The 17595-nt window shown below is 54.5% G+C and overlaps 1 protein-coding gene across 2 annotated transcripts; it reads right to left on the bottom strand.

Annotated features, from left to right (window-relative positions):
* Window positions 1–2754: 2754 nt before the first annotated feature.
* PNOC (prepronociceptin) lies at window positions 2755–16813 on the bottom strand. 2 transcript variants are annotated; one of them, XM_030945691.1, is made up of 3 exons: window positions 16694–16813; window positions 8577–8907; window positions 2755–4435 (listed from the first exon to the last, which is right to left on the bottom strand). In XM_030945691.1, exons 1-3 carry the CDS (start codon window positions 16811–16813, stop codon window positions 4395–4397), a joined length of 492 nt encoding a protein of 163 aa, XP_030801551.1. In that variant the 3' UTR covers window positions 2755–4394. The 2 variants fall into 2 exon arrangements, with proteins under 2 accessions (XP_030801551.1, XP_030801549.1); XM_030945689.1 differs by lacking the exon at window positions 2755–4435 and having other exon boundaries at window positions 8352–8907.
* Window positions 16814–17595: the final 782 nt, after the last annotated feature.

Genomic DNA, 17595 nt, shown 5'->3' with positions numbered 1-17595 from the left:
GCTCGCTGCTCCATTCCCTTTCCGGGCAGGAATTCTCCAAAATCCGCCCCAAATCCGAGGCCGTTCCCGCTCATCCCGAGCGGGAATCCCGACCCCGCTGCCGGGAATTTGGGAATTCCAGGGAGGAAAATTCCCGGTTTTCTCCGGGCTCAGCTCCTCCAGCTCCAGGGCTTTTCCCGGCTTTCCATCCCCGAGAATTCCATGGGCTTGTGGGGACAAAAATCCCGGGTTTCCATCCCCAATCCATGGGATTTGGGGGACAGAAATCCGGGATTTGGCCTTGGAAACGTCGCATTGCTGAGTTCATCCCATGGATCTGAGCTGTCCTGATCCTTCAGAATTCCCAAATCCCACAGATCTGACCTGTCCCAATCCCTCTGGAATTCCCAAATCCCACAAATCTGAGCTGTCCCGATCCCTCAGAATTCCCAAATCCCACGGATCCCACAAATCCCCGATCCCTCTGGAAATCCCAAATCCCATCAGAATTCCCAAATCCCACAAATCCCACAGATTCCCAATCCCCCAGAATTCCCAAATCCCACAAATCCCTCATCCCTCATAATTCCCAAATCCCTCAGAATTTCCAAATCCCACAGATCCCACGAATCGCCGATCCCCCAGAATTCCCAAATCCCACAAATCCCACAAATCCCTGAACCCTCTGGAAATCCCAAATCCCATCAGAATTCCCAAATCCCATGGATCCGACCTGTCCCGATCCCTCAGAATTCCCAAACCCCACAAATCCCACAAATCCCACAAATCCCCGATCCCTCAGAATTCCCAAATCCCACGGATCCCACAAATCCCCGATCCCTCTGGAAATCCCAAATCCCATCAGAATTCCCAATTCCCATAAATCCCCGATCCCTCAGAATCCCCAAATCCCCCAGAATTCCCAAATCCCACAAATCTCACAAATCCCACGAATCCCCGATCCCCTGGAATTCCCAAATCCCATAAATCCCCGATCCCTCAGAATTCCCAAATCCCACAAATTCCCAATCCCACGGATCCAACCTGTTCCGATCCCTCAAAATTCCCAAATCCCACAAATCCCACAAATCCCTGATCCCTCAAAATTCCCAAATCCCCCAGAATTCCCAAATCCCATAAATCCCACAAATTTCCCAATCCCTCTGGAATTCCCAAATCCCACGGATCCAACCTGTCCCAATCCCCCAGAATTCCCAAATCCCACAAATCCCACAAATTCCCCAATCCCTCAGAATTCCCAAATCCCACGGATCCCACAAATCCCCGATCCCTCTGGAAATCCCAAATCCCATCAGAATTCCCAAATCCCACAAATGCCCGATCCCTCAGAATTCCCAAATCCCCCAGAATTCCCAAATCCCACAAATCCCACAAATCCCCAATCCCTCAGAATTCCCAAATCCCCCAGAATTCCCAAATCCCACAAATCCCCGATCCCTCAGAATTCCCAAATCCCATAAATCCCACAAATTCCCCGATCCCTCTGGAAATCCCAAATCCCTCAGAATTCCCAAATCCCACAAATCCCACAGATTCCCAATCCCCCAGAATTCCCAAATCCCACAAATCCCACAAATCCCCAATCCCCCAGAATTCCCAAATCCCACAAATCCCCGATCCCTCACAATTCCCAAATCCCTCAGAATTCCCAAATCCCACAAATCCCACAAATTCCCCGATCCCTCAGAATCCCCAAATCCCACAAATCCCACAAATCCCTGATACCCCAGAATTCCCAAATCCCACAAATTCCCCGATCCCTCAGAATCCCCAAATCCCACAAATCCCCCAGGTTTCCCCCGGCACGAGCGGCAATCAGCTCCTAGAAACCATAAATGGATTTTTATTTGGGATTTTTTTTGCTCTGTACAACTTTAATGAGAAATCTCAGAAACGACCAAAAAAAAAAAACAAAATCAAAATTTCGGGCTCATCCTGGAATTTCCCTTTTTTTTTGGTTTTTTTTTTTACATTTTCCCATCGGAATTACCAAAATATTCTCATTTTTTTGGGGATTTTGGGGGGATTTTTTTAGGATTTCTTTGGGGTTTTTTGGGATTTTTTTTTGGGATCGGCTCGGGAACAGCTCCGAGGGTTTGGAATTTTTATTTTTGGAATTCAAAAAATTAAAGGGGAATGAAAAGAAATGAAAATTTCCAGAGTTTTGGGGGAAATTTTGGTAAATTCTATTTTTTTTTGACAAAAAATTCAATTTTTTAATGCAAAAATTCCTCTATTTTTGGCAAAAAATCCTTTTTTTATTGGGCAAAAATTCCATTTTTTTGGGCATAAATTCAGGGTTTTTTTCAAAAATTCCTTTTTTGGGGGGGGCAAAAAATTCAATTTTTTGACAAAAATTCACATTTTTTTGAAAATATTCAAATTCTTTCAGCAAAAATTCAATTTATTTCTGCAAAATTCCCCTCTTTTTGGCAAAAAATCCTCCTTTTCTGGGCAAAAATTCCTTTTTTTGTGGGCAAAAATTCAATTTTTGGCAAATATTCCATTTTTTGGGGGCAAAATTCAAGATTTTGGGGTAAAAATTCCAATTTCGTTTTGACAAAAAATCCTCTATTTTTGGGGCAAAAATTTCAATTTTTTCTGGCAAAAATTCCTTTTCTTGGGCAAAAATTCCAAATTTTTTTGTAAAAATTCATCTTTTATTGGCCAAAATTCAATTTTTTTCCACAAAAATTCATTTTTTTTTTTCAAAAATGCCACTTTTTTGCAAAAATTCAGGGTTTTTTGCAAAAATTCCGATTTTTGGTTTTTGCAAAAATTCTATTTTTTTCTGGCAAAATGTCTGGCGGTTTGGGGGCAAAATTTTGATTTTTTTTTTGGTAAAAATTCCACTTTTTTGGGGCAAAAATTCCTCTCTTTTTTGCAAAAATTCAGAATTTTGGAGGGGGCGCAAAAATTCAATTTTTTTTCCAGAAAAAATTCATTTTTCCCCACAAAAATCCCAATTTTTTTCAGCAAAAATCCCAATTTTGGGGGGCAAAATTCCCATTTTCCTCCCCTCGCGTTCGGCGCCGGTTCCGCGCGGATCCTCCCGCCCTCACGGCGGCCTCGGCAACCCTCGGAAACCTTCGGAAACCCTCGGAAACCTTCGGGAACCCTCGGAAACCTTCGGGACCTCTCGGGGAAGCCCTCGGAAACGCTCGGGAGCCGGCGCGGGAGCCCTCGGGAAGCGTCGGAAACCGTCGGGAGAGCCCTCAGGAGCCGCCGGGAGCCGCCGGGGGAGGCCTCAGGAACCGTCGGAAACCGTCGGCAGAGCCCTCAGGAGCCGCCGGGGGAGCCCTCGGGAACCGGTAGGGGCAGCGCTCGGTAATCGGCGGGAGCCCTCAGGAGCCCTCGGGCGCCGGCGGGGCAGGCCTCGGGAACCGTCGGAAACCGTCGGGAGAGCCCTCAGGAATCCTCGGAAACGGGCGGGGGAGCCCTCAGGAACCGGCGGGGGAGCCCTCGGGAGCCGTCAGGAACCGTCGGGGGAGTCCTCGGGAACCGGTAGGGGCAGCGCTCGGTAACCGGCGGAAGCCCTCAGGAGCCCTCGGAAACCGTCGGAAAAGCTCTCAGGAGCCCTCGGGGGAGCCCTCGGGAACCGTCGGAAACCGTCGGGAGAGCCCTCAGGAGTCCTCGGAAACCGGCGGGGGAGCCCTCGGGAACCGTCAGGAACCGTCGGGGGAGTCCTTGGGAACCGGTAGGAGCAGCGCCCGGTAATCGGCGGGAGCCCTCAGGAGCCGTCGGGATCTGGCGGGAGCCGTCGGAAGAGCCCTCAGGAGCCCTCGGGAAGCGGTGGGAGAGCCCTCGGGAAGCGGCGGGGGAGCCCTCAGGAACTCTCGGGGAGCCGGCAGAAACCGTCGGGGGAGCCCTCAGGAATTGTCGGGAGCCCTCGGGAACCGGCGGGGGAGCCCTCAGGAACTGGTAGAGCCCATCGGGAACCGGTAGGGGCCGCCCTCGGGAACCGGCGGGAACCGTTGGGGGAGCCCTCAGGAACCGTCAGGGGAATGCTCGGGAGCGGTCGGGATCTGGCGGGGAGTGCCCTCGGAAGCCCTCGGGAACCGTCGGGAACCGGCAGGAACCGTCTGGGGATCCCTCAGGAGCGCTCGAGAGCCGGCGGGAACTGTCGGGGGAGCCCTCGGGAACCGGTGGGATCTGACGGGAACCGTGTGGGGAGCCCTCGGGAACCGTCAGGAACCGTCGGGGGAGCCCGGGAAACGTCAGGAGAGCCCTCGGGTGCGCTCGGGAGCCTTCGGGGGAGCGCTCGGGAGCCTTCGGGAGCGCTCGGGAGCCGTCGGCTCGTGGCGGGCGGAGCTTTGGCGGCCTCGGGGCTCCGGAGCCGAAGCGCTTCGGGTCCCGCCGGGAGCGCGCGCGGCCGGGCCCGAGGCGGGCTTGGGTTAATTGGGCCTCGGCCGGGCCGGGAGGCGGTGCCGGAACGCTACAGAAAATATCAAATAAAAGCGGGGAAAAGAAAGGGGAAAAGGAAAAAACAAATGTAAAATGAAACAGGGAAAAGGAAGGGGAAAATTAAAAATTAAATTAAAGTAAATTAAATTAAATTAAATTAAATTAAGGAAAAGGAAGGGAAAGTTTAAAAAAGGAGGAAGTGAAATGGGGGGAAGAGAGAGGGAAATGTAAAAAAAATTGGGGAAAAAGAAGGGGAAAAGGAAAAAAATGTAAAATGAAATAGGGAAAAGGAACGGAAAGATAAAAAAAAATAAAATTAAATTAAATTAAGGAAAAGGAAGGGAAAGTTTAAAAAAGGGGGAAGTGAAATGGGGGAAAGTGAGAGGGAAAATTAAAAAAAATTGGGGAAAGGAAGGGGAAAAATAAAATAAAATTAAATAAAATTAAATTAAATTAAATTAAGGAAGGGAAATTTTTAAAAAGGGGGAAGTGAAATGGGGAAAGAGAGGGAAAATTAAAAAAAATTGGGGAAAATGAAGGGGAAAAGGGAAAAAAATACAAAATAAAATGGAAAAGGAAGGGGGAAAATAAATAAAATAAAATAAAATATATAAAATGGGGAAAAGGAAGGGAAAATGAAATTAAATAGAGGAAAGAAAGGGAGGGAAAAAGGAAAATAAAGAGAAAAAAGTTTTAAAAGTGGGGGGAAAAGGGAAAAAAGGAAAAATGTAAAAAGTGGGGTAAAAGAGAAAAAAAGAATTTAAAAAGTGGTGGAAAATGGGAAATGAAGAGGGGAAAAAAGAGGAAAAAAATGTAAAAGAGGGAGGAAAAAAGGGAAAAAAAGAGAAAAAAATTTCAAAGTCAGGAATAAAAGGGCAAAAAAGAGAAAAAAATGTAAAAAAGGGGGGAAAATGGTAAAAAAAGAAGGAAAAGGCCAAAGCAGCTGAGCCAAGAGCGGTGGAGGAGAATTTTGGAGTTTGGGGAGATTCCAAGTGGGGAGGACAAAAAAAGGAAAAAATTTGATTTAAAAAAGTGGAAAAAATGTGAAAATTCTCCCAAATTTGGGAAATTGTTTTTGGGGAAATTGCAGCGTGGGACTGGAGAGTTCTGGGCAGGAATTGCTTCATTTGAAATGGGGTTCTGCTTTGATTGATTGAAATTTTATTTTTAGTCCTTTTATTTCTTTTATTTTCATTTATTTTTATTTTTATTTCATTTATTTTCATTTATTTTTATTTTTATTTCTTTTATTTTCATTTATTTTTATTTTATTTCTTTTATTTTAAATTTATTTTTATTTTAAATTTATTTTTATTTTTAATTTCTTTTTATTTTTAACTTATTTTCATTTCTCTTCCTTTTCTTTTTCTTGATTTTCTTTTTATTATTTCATTTTTTAAAATGTATTCCAATTTTTTCGGAATATTTCTTTTTAATTGAATTGAATTTCATTAGGATTTTATTCACCTTTAAACTTTTTTAAAATTCTTTTCTTCCATTTAATTTAAATATTTGAATTCATTTTTTAAACATCTTTTAAATAATTTTGATTTTTTAAATTTCTTTTAAATAATTCCATTCTTTATTCCTTTTAAATATTTTAAACATTTGCTTTTATTTCTTAGAATATTTTTGAAATCTCTTTTTATTCCTTTGAAAATATTTTTGTAATTTGTCCTTTATTTCTTTACAATATTTTTGAAATTTACCCTTTATTTCTTTTAAAATTTTTAAAATTTATTTTTAATTTCTTTTCAATTCTTTTAAACTGATTTTGATTTCTTTTCAATATTTTCCATTCATCCTTTTGAAGCCTCTTGGAATTATTTTCTTTTCATGCCTTGAAATTTGCATTTTTCTTCTTTATTGAAAATTATTTGGAAATTCTGTTTTAAATTGGAATTTTAATTTTTTAAATTAATTTTTTTAAAATTTTTCAATTTCATTGATAAAAAACTCCTCTTTTTTTTAAAACATTTCTTTGGAATTTTGATGATTTTTTTTCCCAATTTTTTATTGGGGGAACCGACCCCTGCTGGACCTGGAGCAGCAGCCCTGGCAGGGGACACTGAGGGGACACCGAGGGGACACTGAGGGGACACCGAGGGGACCTGAGAGTGACACCAAGGAGGACCCCAAAGGTGACACTGAAGGTGACACCAGTGGTGACTCTGAAGTGACCCCAAAGGTAACACTTAAGGTGACGCCAAAGGTGACACTGAAGGTGACCCCAGTGGTGACAGCAGGGGTGACACCAGGGGTGACCCCAAAGGTGACACTGAAGGTGACCCCAAAGGTGACACCAGGGGTGACCCCAAAGGTGACACTGAAGGTGACACCAGTGGTGACACCATGGGTGACCCCAGTGGTGACACTGAAAGTGACCCCAAAGGTGACACTGAAGGTGACACCAGTGGTGACACCAGTGGTGACTCTGAAGGTGACCCCAAAGGTGACACCAGGGGTGACCCCAAAGGTGACACCAGGGGTGACCCCAAAGGTGATTCTGAAGTGACCCCAAAGGTGACACCAGGGATGACCCCAGTGGTGACACTGAAGGTGACCCCAGTGGTGACACCAGGGGTGACCCCAAAGGTGATTCTGAAGTGACCCCAAAGGTGACACCAGGGGTGACCCCAAAGGTGACACTGAGGGCAGCCCTGGGAATGACCCAAAGGTGACCCTGACGGTGACCCCGAAGGTGACCCCAAGGGTGACCTCGAAGGTGACCCCGAGGGCAGCCTGGGGGTGACACTGAAGTGACCTGGAAGGTGACACCAAAGGTGAGACCCCAGAGTGACACTGAAGGTGACCCCAGTGGTGACCTGGGAGGTGACTCCAAAGGTGACCCCAAGGGTGACACTGAGGGCACCCTGGGGGCGACCTAAAGGTGACCCCAAAGTGACCCCAAAGTGACACCAAGGGTGACCCCAGTGGTAACCCCAAAGATGACCCTGAAGGTGAATTCAGAGGTGACCCCGAGGGCCACCCAAAGGTGACAACAAAGGCGACCTCAAAGGCAGGGTCACCCCAAAGGTGATCCTGGAGGTGACACCCAGGGTGACCACAAGCGCAACCCAAAGGTGCCCCCAAAGGTCACATTGAAGGCGCCCCCAAAGGTGACATTGAGGGCAATCTCGCAGGCGGGGTCACCCCAGAGGTGACCACAAAGGTGTCCCCAGCGGTGACCACAGGGGTGACTCCAAGGGTGACCCCAAAGGTGACCCCGAGGGTGACCCCAAGGTGCCTGAAAGGCGCCCCCAGGGTGGCCCTGAGGGTGATCTGAAGGGACCCCAAAGGTGCCCCCAAGGTGCCCCAAAGTTGCCCCCAAAGGCACCCCCAAGGTGACCCCGAGGGTGATCTGAAGGTCACCTCAAGGTGCCCGAAAGGTGCCCCCAAAGGTGACCCTGAGGGTGCCCCCAAGGCCCCAAGGGTGACCTGAAAATGACCCAAAGGCACCCCCAAAGTGTACCCAAGGTGACCCCAAGGGTGACCTGAAGGTGACTCAAAGGTGACCCCAAAGGTGCCCCCAAAGGTGCCCCCAAAGGCACCCTCAAGGGTGACCTGAAGGTGACCCCAAGGGTGACCTGAAGATGACCCAAAGTGCCCCCAAAGGTGCCCCACAGTGACCACAAAGGTGACCCTGAGGGTGACCTGAGGGTGACCCAAAGGTGCCCCCAAAGTGACCCCGAGGGTGACCTGAAGGTGACCCAAAGGTGCCCCCAAGGTGCCCCCAAAGGCACCCCTAAGGTGACCCCAAAGGTGTCCCCACAGGGGACCCTGAGGGTGACCCAAAGGTGCCCCCAAAGTGACCCCTAGGGTGACCTGAAGGTGACCCAAAGGTGCCCCCAAAGTGACCCCTAGGGTGACCTGTAGGTGACTTGAAGGTGACCCCAAGCTGCCCCCGGTGTCCCCGCGCTCCCTCCCGCCGTGTCCCCGCCGTGTCCCCGCCGTGTCCCTCCCTGTGGCCGGCGCCGGCGTTTCCGAGCCGTGTTTCCGAATGGGATTGTTTCTCTTGGTGATGGCCCCCTTGTAGGATGGCACCCATGGGATGTGGCGGGCGGGGTGAGGAGGGTTGGATCCCAAGGTTGGATCCCAAGGTTGGATCCCATGGTTGGATCCCGTTTAGATCTCGTTGGCGTCGCCGGCGCCGCCGCCGCGGCCGTACTCACTGGAGCGCGGCGCCATGCCCAGGTACTGCTTCAGGAACTCGCTAAACCTCTTCTGGTTGTTCCACTTCCGCGCCGACTTGCGCACCCCGATGAAGCCCCCGTACCTCTTCTGCACCCCCTTGGCCGCCCGGAGCTCTCCCGGCCGCCGGGAAATGTCCTCCTGCTCTTCCTCCTCCTCCTCCTCGTGCTGGGGCTGTGCCCAGGGCGACGTGCCCGAGGGCCAGGGCCGGCCGGAGAGGCGGCGGGGCCGCGGCGCCCCTCGGATGGCGGCAGCGCACAGCTCCCAGGTGGCGCGGGGCACGGCTTGGCCTTCGCACTCCAGGATGCAGATCTGAGGGGACAAGGGGGGGACAGGGTCAGGGGACACGGTGACCCTCGGGTGGTGGCAGCGCACAGCTCCCAGGTGGCGCGGGGCACGGCTTGGCCTTCGCACTCCAGGATGCAGATCTGAGGGGACAAGGGGGGGACAGGGTCAGGGGACACGGTGACCCTCGGGTGGTGGCAGCGCACAGCTCCCAGGTGGCGCGGGGCACGGCTTGGCCTTGGCGCTCCAGGATGCAGATCTGAGGGGACAAGGGGGGGACACGGTCAGGGGACACGGTGACCCTCGGGTGGTGGCAGCGCACAGCTCCCAGGTGGCGGGGGGGGGGGGCGGGGGGGCGGCCTTGGCGCTCCAGGATGCAGATCTGAGGGGACACGGGGACACGGTCAGGGGACACGGTGACCCTCGGGTGGTGGCAGGGGGTGGGGAGGGGTTGGGGGAATGGTGGCGTCAATGCAATGCTGGAGCAACCTGACATCCAACCTGATACGGATCCCAACAGTGACACCCAACCCAACACTGACACCCATCATTGACACCCAACCCAACACCGACACCTATCCTGACACCCATCCCGACACTGACATCCATCATTGACACCCAACCCAACACCCATCCTGAACCTCAACCTGACACCCAACCCAACACTGACACCCATACCAACACCAACACCAACACCCAACCTGACACCCAACCTGACACTGACACCTGTCCTGAACCTCAGCCTGACACCCAACCCAACACCCCTCCTGATGCCAACACCCAACGCTGACACCCAACTGAACACCCAACCTGACACCCATCCTGACACTGACACCCATCCCAACACCAATCCTGAACCTCAACCTGACACCCAACCCAACACCCCTCCTGACACCAGCACCCAACGCTGACACCCAGCTGAACACCCAACCCGACACCCATCTCAACACCCATCCTGAACCTCAACCTGACACCCAACCCAACACTGACACCCAACCCAACACTGTCACCCATCCCAACACCCAACCCAACACCCATCCTGACACTGACACTGCCAGAGGGGTGGAAGGTTCTGGAGATGCTCTCCAAGCTCCCCCAGCCCCACACTGTCCCAGAGGGGTGGAATGTTCTGGAGATGCTCTCCAAGCTCCCCCAGCTCTGCCCCACGCTGTCCCAGAGGGGTGGAAGGTTCTGGAGATGCTCTCCAAGCTCCCCCAGCCCTGCCCCACGCTGTCCCATGGAATTCCGGAGCTCTGCTCCACCACTCTGAGCTCTGCTGGGTCCCACAGCACAGAAATCATCGACCCGGGATGGTGGAGGCGGGACGGTGGAGGTGAGACAGGATGGAGCTGGGAAGGGATTATGGTGGGAAAGGATGGAGGTGGGACAGGGATGGTGGAGGTGGGAAGGGACGGTAGAGGTGGGACAGGCTGGAGGTAGGATGGGATGGTGGAGGTGGGATGGGATGGAGGGTGGGAAGAGATGGAAGTGGGACAGGAGGGAGGTGGGAAGGGACGGTGGAGGTGGGACAGGATGGAAGTGGGACACAATGGAACTGGGGTGGGACCATGCAGGTGGGACAGGATGGTGGAGGTTGGGAAGGAAGGGTGGAGGTGGGACAGGATGAAGGTGGGACAGGGACAGTGGAGATGGGAAGGGATGGAGGTAGGAAGGGATGGTGGAGGTGGCAGGGTCTGGGATGGAGGTGGGACAGGGATGGTGGAGTTGGCAAGGAAGAGTGGAGGTGGGACAGGATGGAGGTGGGAAGGGACAGTGGAGGTGGGAAGGGATGGTGGAAGTGGGAAGGAAGGGTGGAGGTGGCAGGGTCTGGGATGGAGGTGGGAAGGGATGGTGGAGGTGGGACAGGATGGAGGTGGGAAGGGACGGTGGAGGTGGGAAGGAAGGGTGGAGGTGGGAAGGGACGGTGGAGGTGGGAAGGGATGGTGGAGGTGGGAAGGAAGGGTGGAGGTGGGAAGGGACGGTGGAGGTGGCAGGGTCTGAGATGGAGGTGGGAAGGGATGGTGGAGGTGGGACAGGATGGAGGAGGGACACAATGGAACTGGGGTGGGACAGTGCAGGTGGGACAGGGATGGCGGAGGTGGGACATGATGAAGGTGGGACATGATGGAGGTGTGAAGGGGTGGTGGAGGTGGGACGGGATGGAGGTGGGAAGGGATGGTGGAGGTTGGGAAGGGACAGTGGAGGTGGGACAGGGATGGTGGAGGTGGGACAGGGATGGTGGAGGTGGGACAGGGATGGTGGAGGTGGCAGGGTCTGGGATGGAGGTGGGACAGGGATGGTGGAGTTGGGAAGGGATGGTGGAGGTGGGAAGGGATGGTGGAGGTGGGACATGATGGAAGTGGGACAGGGATGGTGGAGGTGGCAGGGTCTGGGATGGAGATGGAAAGAGATGGTGGAAGTGGGAAGGGGTGGCAGAGGAGGGACAGAAGAATGGGCGTAGGAAGGGACAGCGGAGGTGGGCAGGGGTCTCTGGCCCATTCCCATGGCAGCTCCTGGTGCCTGGAGTGGTTCCTCCCCATGGACAGAACTTTGCTCTTCCCGAGGTTTCTCCAGCTGGGAATGTTCCTCTGGATGGCAGCAGAACCCTGTGGGTCCCACCAGCCCTCCCAGCTCTGCTGAGTTCTCCTGTCCCGTTATCCTTCAGGGTCCTGCTGCTCCAGGCTTGTCCATCCAGGATTGTCCTCGAGGATGTCACCGGGATGAAGGTCAGGCCCAGCCTCAGGGCTGGTCATCCAGGTTTGTCCATCCAGGATTGTCCTCGAGGATGTCACCGGGATGAAGGTCAGGCCCAGCCTCAGGGCTGGTCATCCAGGCTTGTCCATCCAGGATTGTCCTTGAGGATGTCACCAGGATGAAGGTGAGGCCCAGCCTCAGGGCTGGTCATCCAGGCTTGTCCATCCAGGATTGTCCTCGAGGATGTCACCAGGATGAAGGTCAGGCCCAGCCTCAGGGCTGGTCATCCAGGCTTGTCCATCCAGGATTGTCCTCAAGGGTGTCACCAGGATGAAGGTCAGGCCCAGCTGCTCCTCCATCCATCCACGCTGGCAGCTCCCAGTGACCTTCCCGTGCTCCACGCCTTCGGAGCAGCTCCACGGGATGGAGATGGAAAAGCTCCAAGACCTCTCCAGAGATTCGTGGGAAGCCTCCCAGATCCTCCTCCATCCTTCCTCCTGGGCAGGGCGACCTCCAGCTCCTCCAGCCCCCAGGAACGGCCGATCCCAACGCGTCCCTTTGGCACCGGCGTCCTTTGGCCACCAGGTTCATCCCACCAGGGTTGGGTCCCATCCCTTTCCAGGCCAGACATGGCCCTGTCCCTGCTGAGAGGTTTTGGTGCCACCAAACCCACCAGGGTTGGGTCTCGTTCCTTTCCAGCCCAGACAGGACACACAAAGTCCTTTTTTGGTTCCACCAAACTCCCCATGGTTGGGTCCTGTCCCTTTCCAGGCCAGACAGGACATGGACACGGCCCTGTCCCTGCTGTGGGGTTTTGGTGCCACCAAGCCCACCAGGGTTGGGTCTCGTTCCTTTCCAAGCCAGATGGAACATGGAAAGTCCTTTTTGGTGTCACCAAACCCACCAGGGTTGTGTCCCATCCCTTTCCAGGCCAGATGGAACATGGAAAGTCCTTTTTGGTGCCACCAACCCCACCAGGGTTGGGTCAACTCTTTCCAGGCTGGACAGGACATGGACACGGCCCTGTCCCTGCTGAGGGGTTTTGGTGCCACCAAACCCACCAGGGTTGTGTCTCGTTCCTTTCCAAGCTGGACAGGACATGGAAAGTCCTTTTTGGTGCCACCAAACCCACCAGGGTTGGGTCCTGTCCCTTTCCAGGCCAGATAGAGCATGCAAAGTCCTTTTTTGGTTCCACCAAACTCCCCATGGTTGGGTCCTGTCCCTTTACAGGCCAGACAGGATATGGACACGGCCCTGTCCCTGCTGTGGGGTTTTGGTGCCACCAAACCCACCAGGGTTGGGTCAACTCTTTCCAGGCCAGACAGGACATGGACATGGCCCTGTCCCTGCTGAGGGGTTTTGGTGCCACCAAACCCACCATGGTTGTGTCCTGTCCCTTTCCAAGCCAGACAGGACATGGACATGGCCCTGTTCCTGCTGTGGGATTTTGGTGCCACCAAACCCACCAGGGATCTCGTTCCTTTCCAGGCTGGACAGGACATGGAAATTCGTTTTTTGGTGCCACCAAACCCACCACGGTTGTGTCCCATCCCTTTCCAGGCCAGACATGGCCCTGTCCCTGCTGAGGGGTTTTGGTGCCACCAAACCCACCATGGTTGTGTCTTGTCCCTTTCCAGGCCAGACAGGACACACAAAGTCCGTTTTTGGTGTCACCAACCCCACCAGGGTTGTGTCCCATCCCTTTCCAGGTTGGACATGACATGGAAATTCCATTTTTGGTGTCACCAACCCCACCAGGGTTGTGTCCCATCCCTTTCCAGGCTGGACATGACATGGAAATTCCATTGTTGGTGCCACCAACCCCACCATGGTTGTGTCCCATCCCCTTCCAGGTTGGACAGGACATGGAAATTCCATTTTTGGTGCCACCAACCCCAGCACCAGGGAAAACCATCCAGGAGAAAACCGTGGAAGACCCAAACTCGATGACCTCCCGGAGGAGCCGTGGGTGGATGGCCCAGGAGGGAAGGGTTGTCCTCATCTCCATCCCGACGTCTCCATGCTGGTGAGATCCTTCCGGCTGGGTTCACGCGAGCCACGTGGGCATTCCCATCCTCTCCTCAAACCCTCCAATCCATTTTTTATCCTTTTTGCCCCCAAACCACCTCTGGCTCCATCCCGTTCCTCACAGCAGGTCCATCCTCCCCGTGGTTCCTCCACCCAAGGACGAGTTCGGGATTTACTCCAGGAGATGCACCAAAACCTCCTTGTTTTGCCCCGAAAACCCCAGGAATTCCCATGGCTGGGGCACATCTGGAGGTCTCATGGCCCCTGCAGAACCTCTCTGCACCTTGGCACCACCACCTCGGTGCCACCGCTCCCACCGTGGTCACTCAGGGCTGGAGCTCCACCGGCTCTTCCCAGCCTCCCCCGAGGGCTCCTCCAAAAACCCAAAACTGGGAGAACTGGCCCCAAATGGGGCGGTGGGATGGGACCTCGTGGAGACACCGAGGGTGTCCTGTGCTGGCATCTCCAGGGCTTTGGAAGGTCTGGGTGTCCTCTGCTGGCATCTCCAGGGCTTTGGAAGGTCTGGGTGTCCTGTGCTGGCATCTCCAGGGCTTTGGGAGGCTCTGGGTGTCCTCTGCTGGCATCTCCAGGGCTTTGGAAGGCTCTGGGTGTCCTCTGCTGGCATCTCCAGGGCTTTGGAAGGTCTGGGTGTCCTGTGCTGGCATCTCCAGGGCTTTGGGAGGATCTGGGTGTCCTCTGCTGGCATCTCCAGGGCTTTGGGAGGCTCTGGGTGTCCTCTGCTGGCATCTCCAGGGCTTTGGGAGGCTCTGGGTGTCCTCTGCTGGCATCTCCAGGGCTTTGGGAGGCTCTGGGTGTCCTCTGCTGGCATCTCCAGGGCTTTGGAAGGCTCTGGGTGTCCTCTGCTGGCATCTCCAGGGCTTTGGAAGGCTCTGGGTGTCCTGTGCTGGCATCTCCAGGGCTTTGGAAGGTCTGGGTGTCCTGTGCTGGCATCTCCAGGGCTTTGGGAGGCTCTGGGTGTCCTCTGCTGGCATTTCCAGGGCTTTGGAAGGTCTGGGTGTCCTCTGCTGGCATCTCCAGGGCTTTGGAAGGTCTGGGTGTCCTCTGCTGGCATCTCCAGGGCTTTGGAAGGTCTGGGTGTCCTGTGCTGGCATCTCCAGGGCTTTGGGAGGATCTGGGTGTCCTCTGCTGGCATCTCCAGGGCTTTGGGAGGATCTGAGCTGCTGGAGGTGATGGATCCCATGGCGGTGACAGCTCCCAGTCCTGGCAGGGACATCCCGGGCTCCCGAGGTGACAATTCTCCTGGAATTGTCCCCAGCTCGGAGAAGGTTGGGAATCCTCGGTGAAGAGCGCCCCAAACCGCCCGGGCAGGTTCTTGCCCACCCTTGGTTGGTGGCTTTGGTGGCCTTGGGGACCAGGGCAGGGCTGGGTCACCCCCACCCTGTCCCTGCCTGGCCTGGGGAACTCAGGGACCTCCTGCTCCATGGAGCTGGTGGGACTCCCTTGGACCTCGCTTGGGGAACAGTGCAAGGCGGCGCTGAATCCCACCAGGAGAGCCCAGGAGATCCCAAATCCCACCAGGAGAGCCCAGGAGATCCCAAATCCCACCAGGAGATCCCAAATCCCACCAGGAGAGCCCAGGAGATCCCAAATCCCACCAGGAGAGCCCAAATCCCACCAGGAGATCCCAAATCCCACCAGGAGAGCCCAGGAGATCCCAAATCCCAAAGTGACAGCGGCAGGGACAGTGACAGTGGCAGGGACAGTGGCAGGGACAGTGGCAGGGACAGTGGCAGGGACAGTGGCAGTGACAGTGACAATGACGGTGACAGCGACAGTGACAGTGACAATGGCAGTGACAGTGACGGTGACAATGACAGTGACAGCGACAGTGACAGTGACAGCGACAGTGACCGTGACAATGACAGTGACAGTGACAATGGCAGTGACAGTGACAATGACAGTGACAATGACAGTGACGGTGACGGTGACGGTGACAGTGACGGTGACAGTGACGGTGACAGTGACAATGACAGTGACGGTGACAGTGGCAGTGGCAGTGACAATGACAGTGACAATGACAGTGACGGTGACAGTGGCAGTGGCAGTGACAGTGACAATGACGGTGACAGCAACAGTGACAGTGACAGTGACGGTGACGGTGACAATGACGGTGACAATGACGGTGACAGTGACAGTGACAGTGGCAGGGGGTGGCACCTTCTCCCCAAACCCCAAATGTCCCCAAATTCCCCAGGAGAAGGAAAAGGGCACCCAGACACCCCAGGGGTGGGGACAAGGGACACCGGTGTCACTCCCCATGTCCCCAGCAGGTGACACTGGTGTCACTCCCCATGTCCCCCCCAGGTGACACCGGTGTCACTCCCGGTGTCCCCAGCAGGTGACACTGGTGTCACTCAGGATGTCCCCAGCAGGTGACACCGGTGTCACTCCCCATGTCCCCAGCAGGTGACACTGGTGTCACTCCCGGTGTCCCCAGCAGGTGACACTGGTGTCACTCAGGATGTCCCCAGCAGGTGACACTGGTGTCACTCCCCATGTCCCCAGCAGGTGACACTGGTGTCACTCCCGGTGTCCCCAGCAGGTGACACCGGTGTCACTCAGGATGTCCCCAGCAGGTGACACTGGTGTCACTCCCCATGTCCCCAGCAGTAACTGGTGTACTCAGGATGTCCCCAGCAGTGACACTGGTGTCCTCCCATTCAGAACGTGTCACCCCTGTCCCAGATGACACTGGTGTCATCCCGGTGTCCCATGACACCGTGTCACTCAGGATGTCCCCAGCAGGTGACACTGGTGTCACTCCCGGTGTCCCCCGAATCCCAGCAGAAGGAAAGGGGCTCCCAATCCCTCAGGTGTGGGGACAAGGGACAGCAGTGGTGGCACTCAGGATGTCCCCCAGCCCCCCCAGGTGTCCCTGCTGTCCCTCAGGATGTCCCCAGCCCCAGAGGTGTCCCTCAGGTGTCACTCAGGATGTCCCCAGGCCCAGAGGTGTCCCTGCTGTCCCTCAGGATGTCCCCAGGTGTCCCTGCTGTCCCTCAGGATGTCCCCAGCCCCCCAGGATGTCCCCAGGGTGTCCCCAGCCCCCCAGGATGTCCCAGGTGTCACTCACGAGCAGGTCGAGGCGGTGGCGCTGCGGCAGGCGCTCGCAGTGCAGGCAGTCCCCCCGGCAGTCGCCGCGCGCGCGGGCGCAGAGCCACAGCAGCAGCAGGTCCCAGAGCACGGCCCGCATGGTGACACCGCCCTGAGGGACACACGGGGACATCAGGACACAGAAAACCATAAAATGTCCCAGAGCACGGCCCGCATGGTGACAGCGCTGCCCTGAGGGGACACGGGGACATCAGGACATCAAAAACCATAAAATGTCCCAGAGCACGGCCCGCATGGTGACAGCGCTGCCCTGAGGGACACACGGGGACATCAGGACACAGAAACATCACAGAGAGACACAAGAAACCCCAGAGCACGGCCCGCATGGTGACAGTGCCGCCTGCGGGGACACACGGGGACATCAGGACACAGAAAATCACAAAGTGGCCCAAGAAATCCCAAGAAACCCCAGAGCACGGCCCGCATGGTGACACCGCCCTGAGGGGACACACGGGGACATCAGGACATCAAAGCATCACAGAGAGATCCCAGAAAATCCCAGAGCACGGCCCGCATGGTGACAGCGCTGCCCTGAGGGGACACACGGGGACATCAGGACACAGAAATATCCCAAAGAGATCCCAGAAAATCACAGAAAACCCCAGAGCATGGCCCGCATGGTGACACCGCCACTGCAGGGACATGGGGACATCAGAACCACTAAAACCCAAAAGAGACCCAAGAAATCCCAAAAATCCCCAGAGCACGGCCCGCATGGTGACACTGCTGGCCTGAGGGACACACGGGGACATCAGGACACAGAAAACCATAAAATATCCCAGGAATCCCCCAAAACACCCCAGAGCACGGCCCGCATGGTGACAGCGCCGGCCTGAGGGGACACACGGGGACATCAGGACA

The sequence above is a fragment of the Camarhynchus parvulus genome, chromosome 3 (genome assembly GCF_901933205.1).
Source record: "Camarhynchus parvulus chromosome 3, STF_HiC, whole genome shotgun sequence".
NCBI classification, from domain to species: Eukaryota; Metazoa; Chordata; class Aves; order Passeriformes; family Thraupidae; genus Camarhynchus; species Camarhynchus parvulus.
The sequence above is the reverse complement of the archived record's forward strand: the minus strand, read 5'-3'. Positions and strand labels throughout refer to the sequence as shown.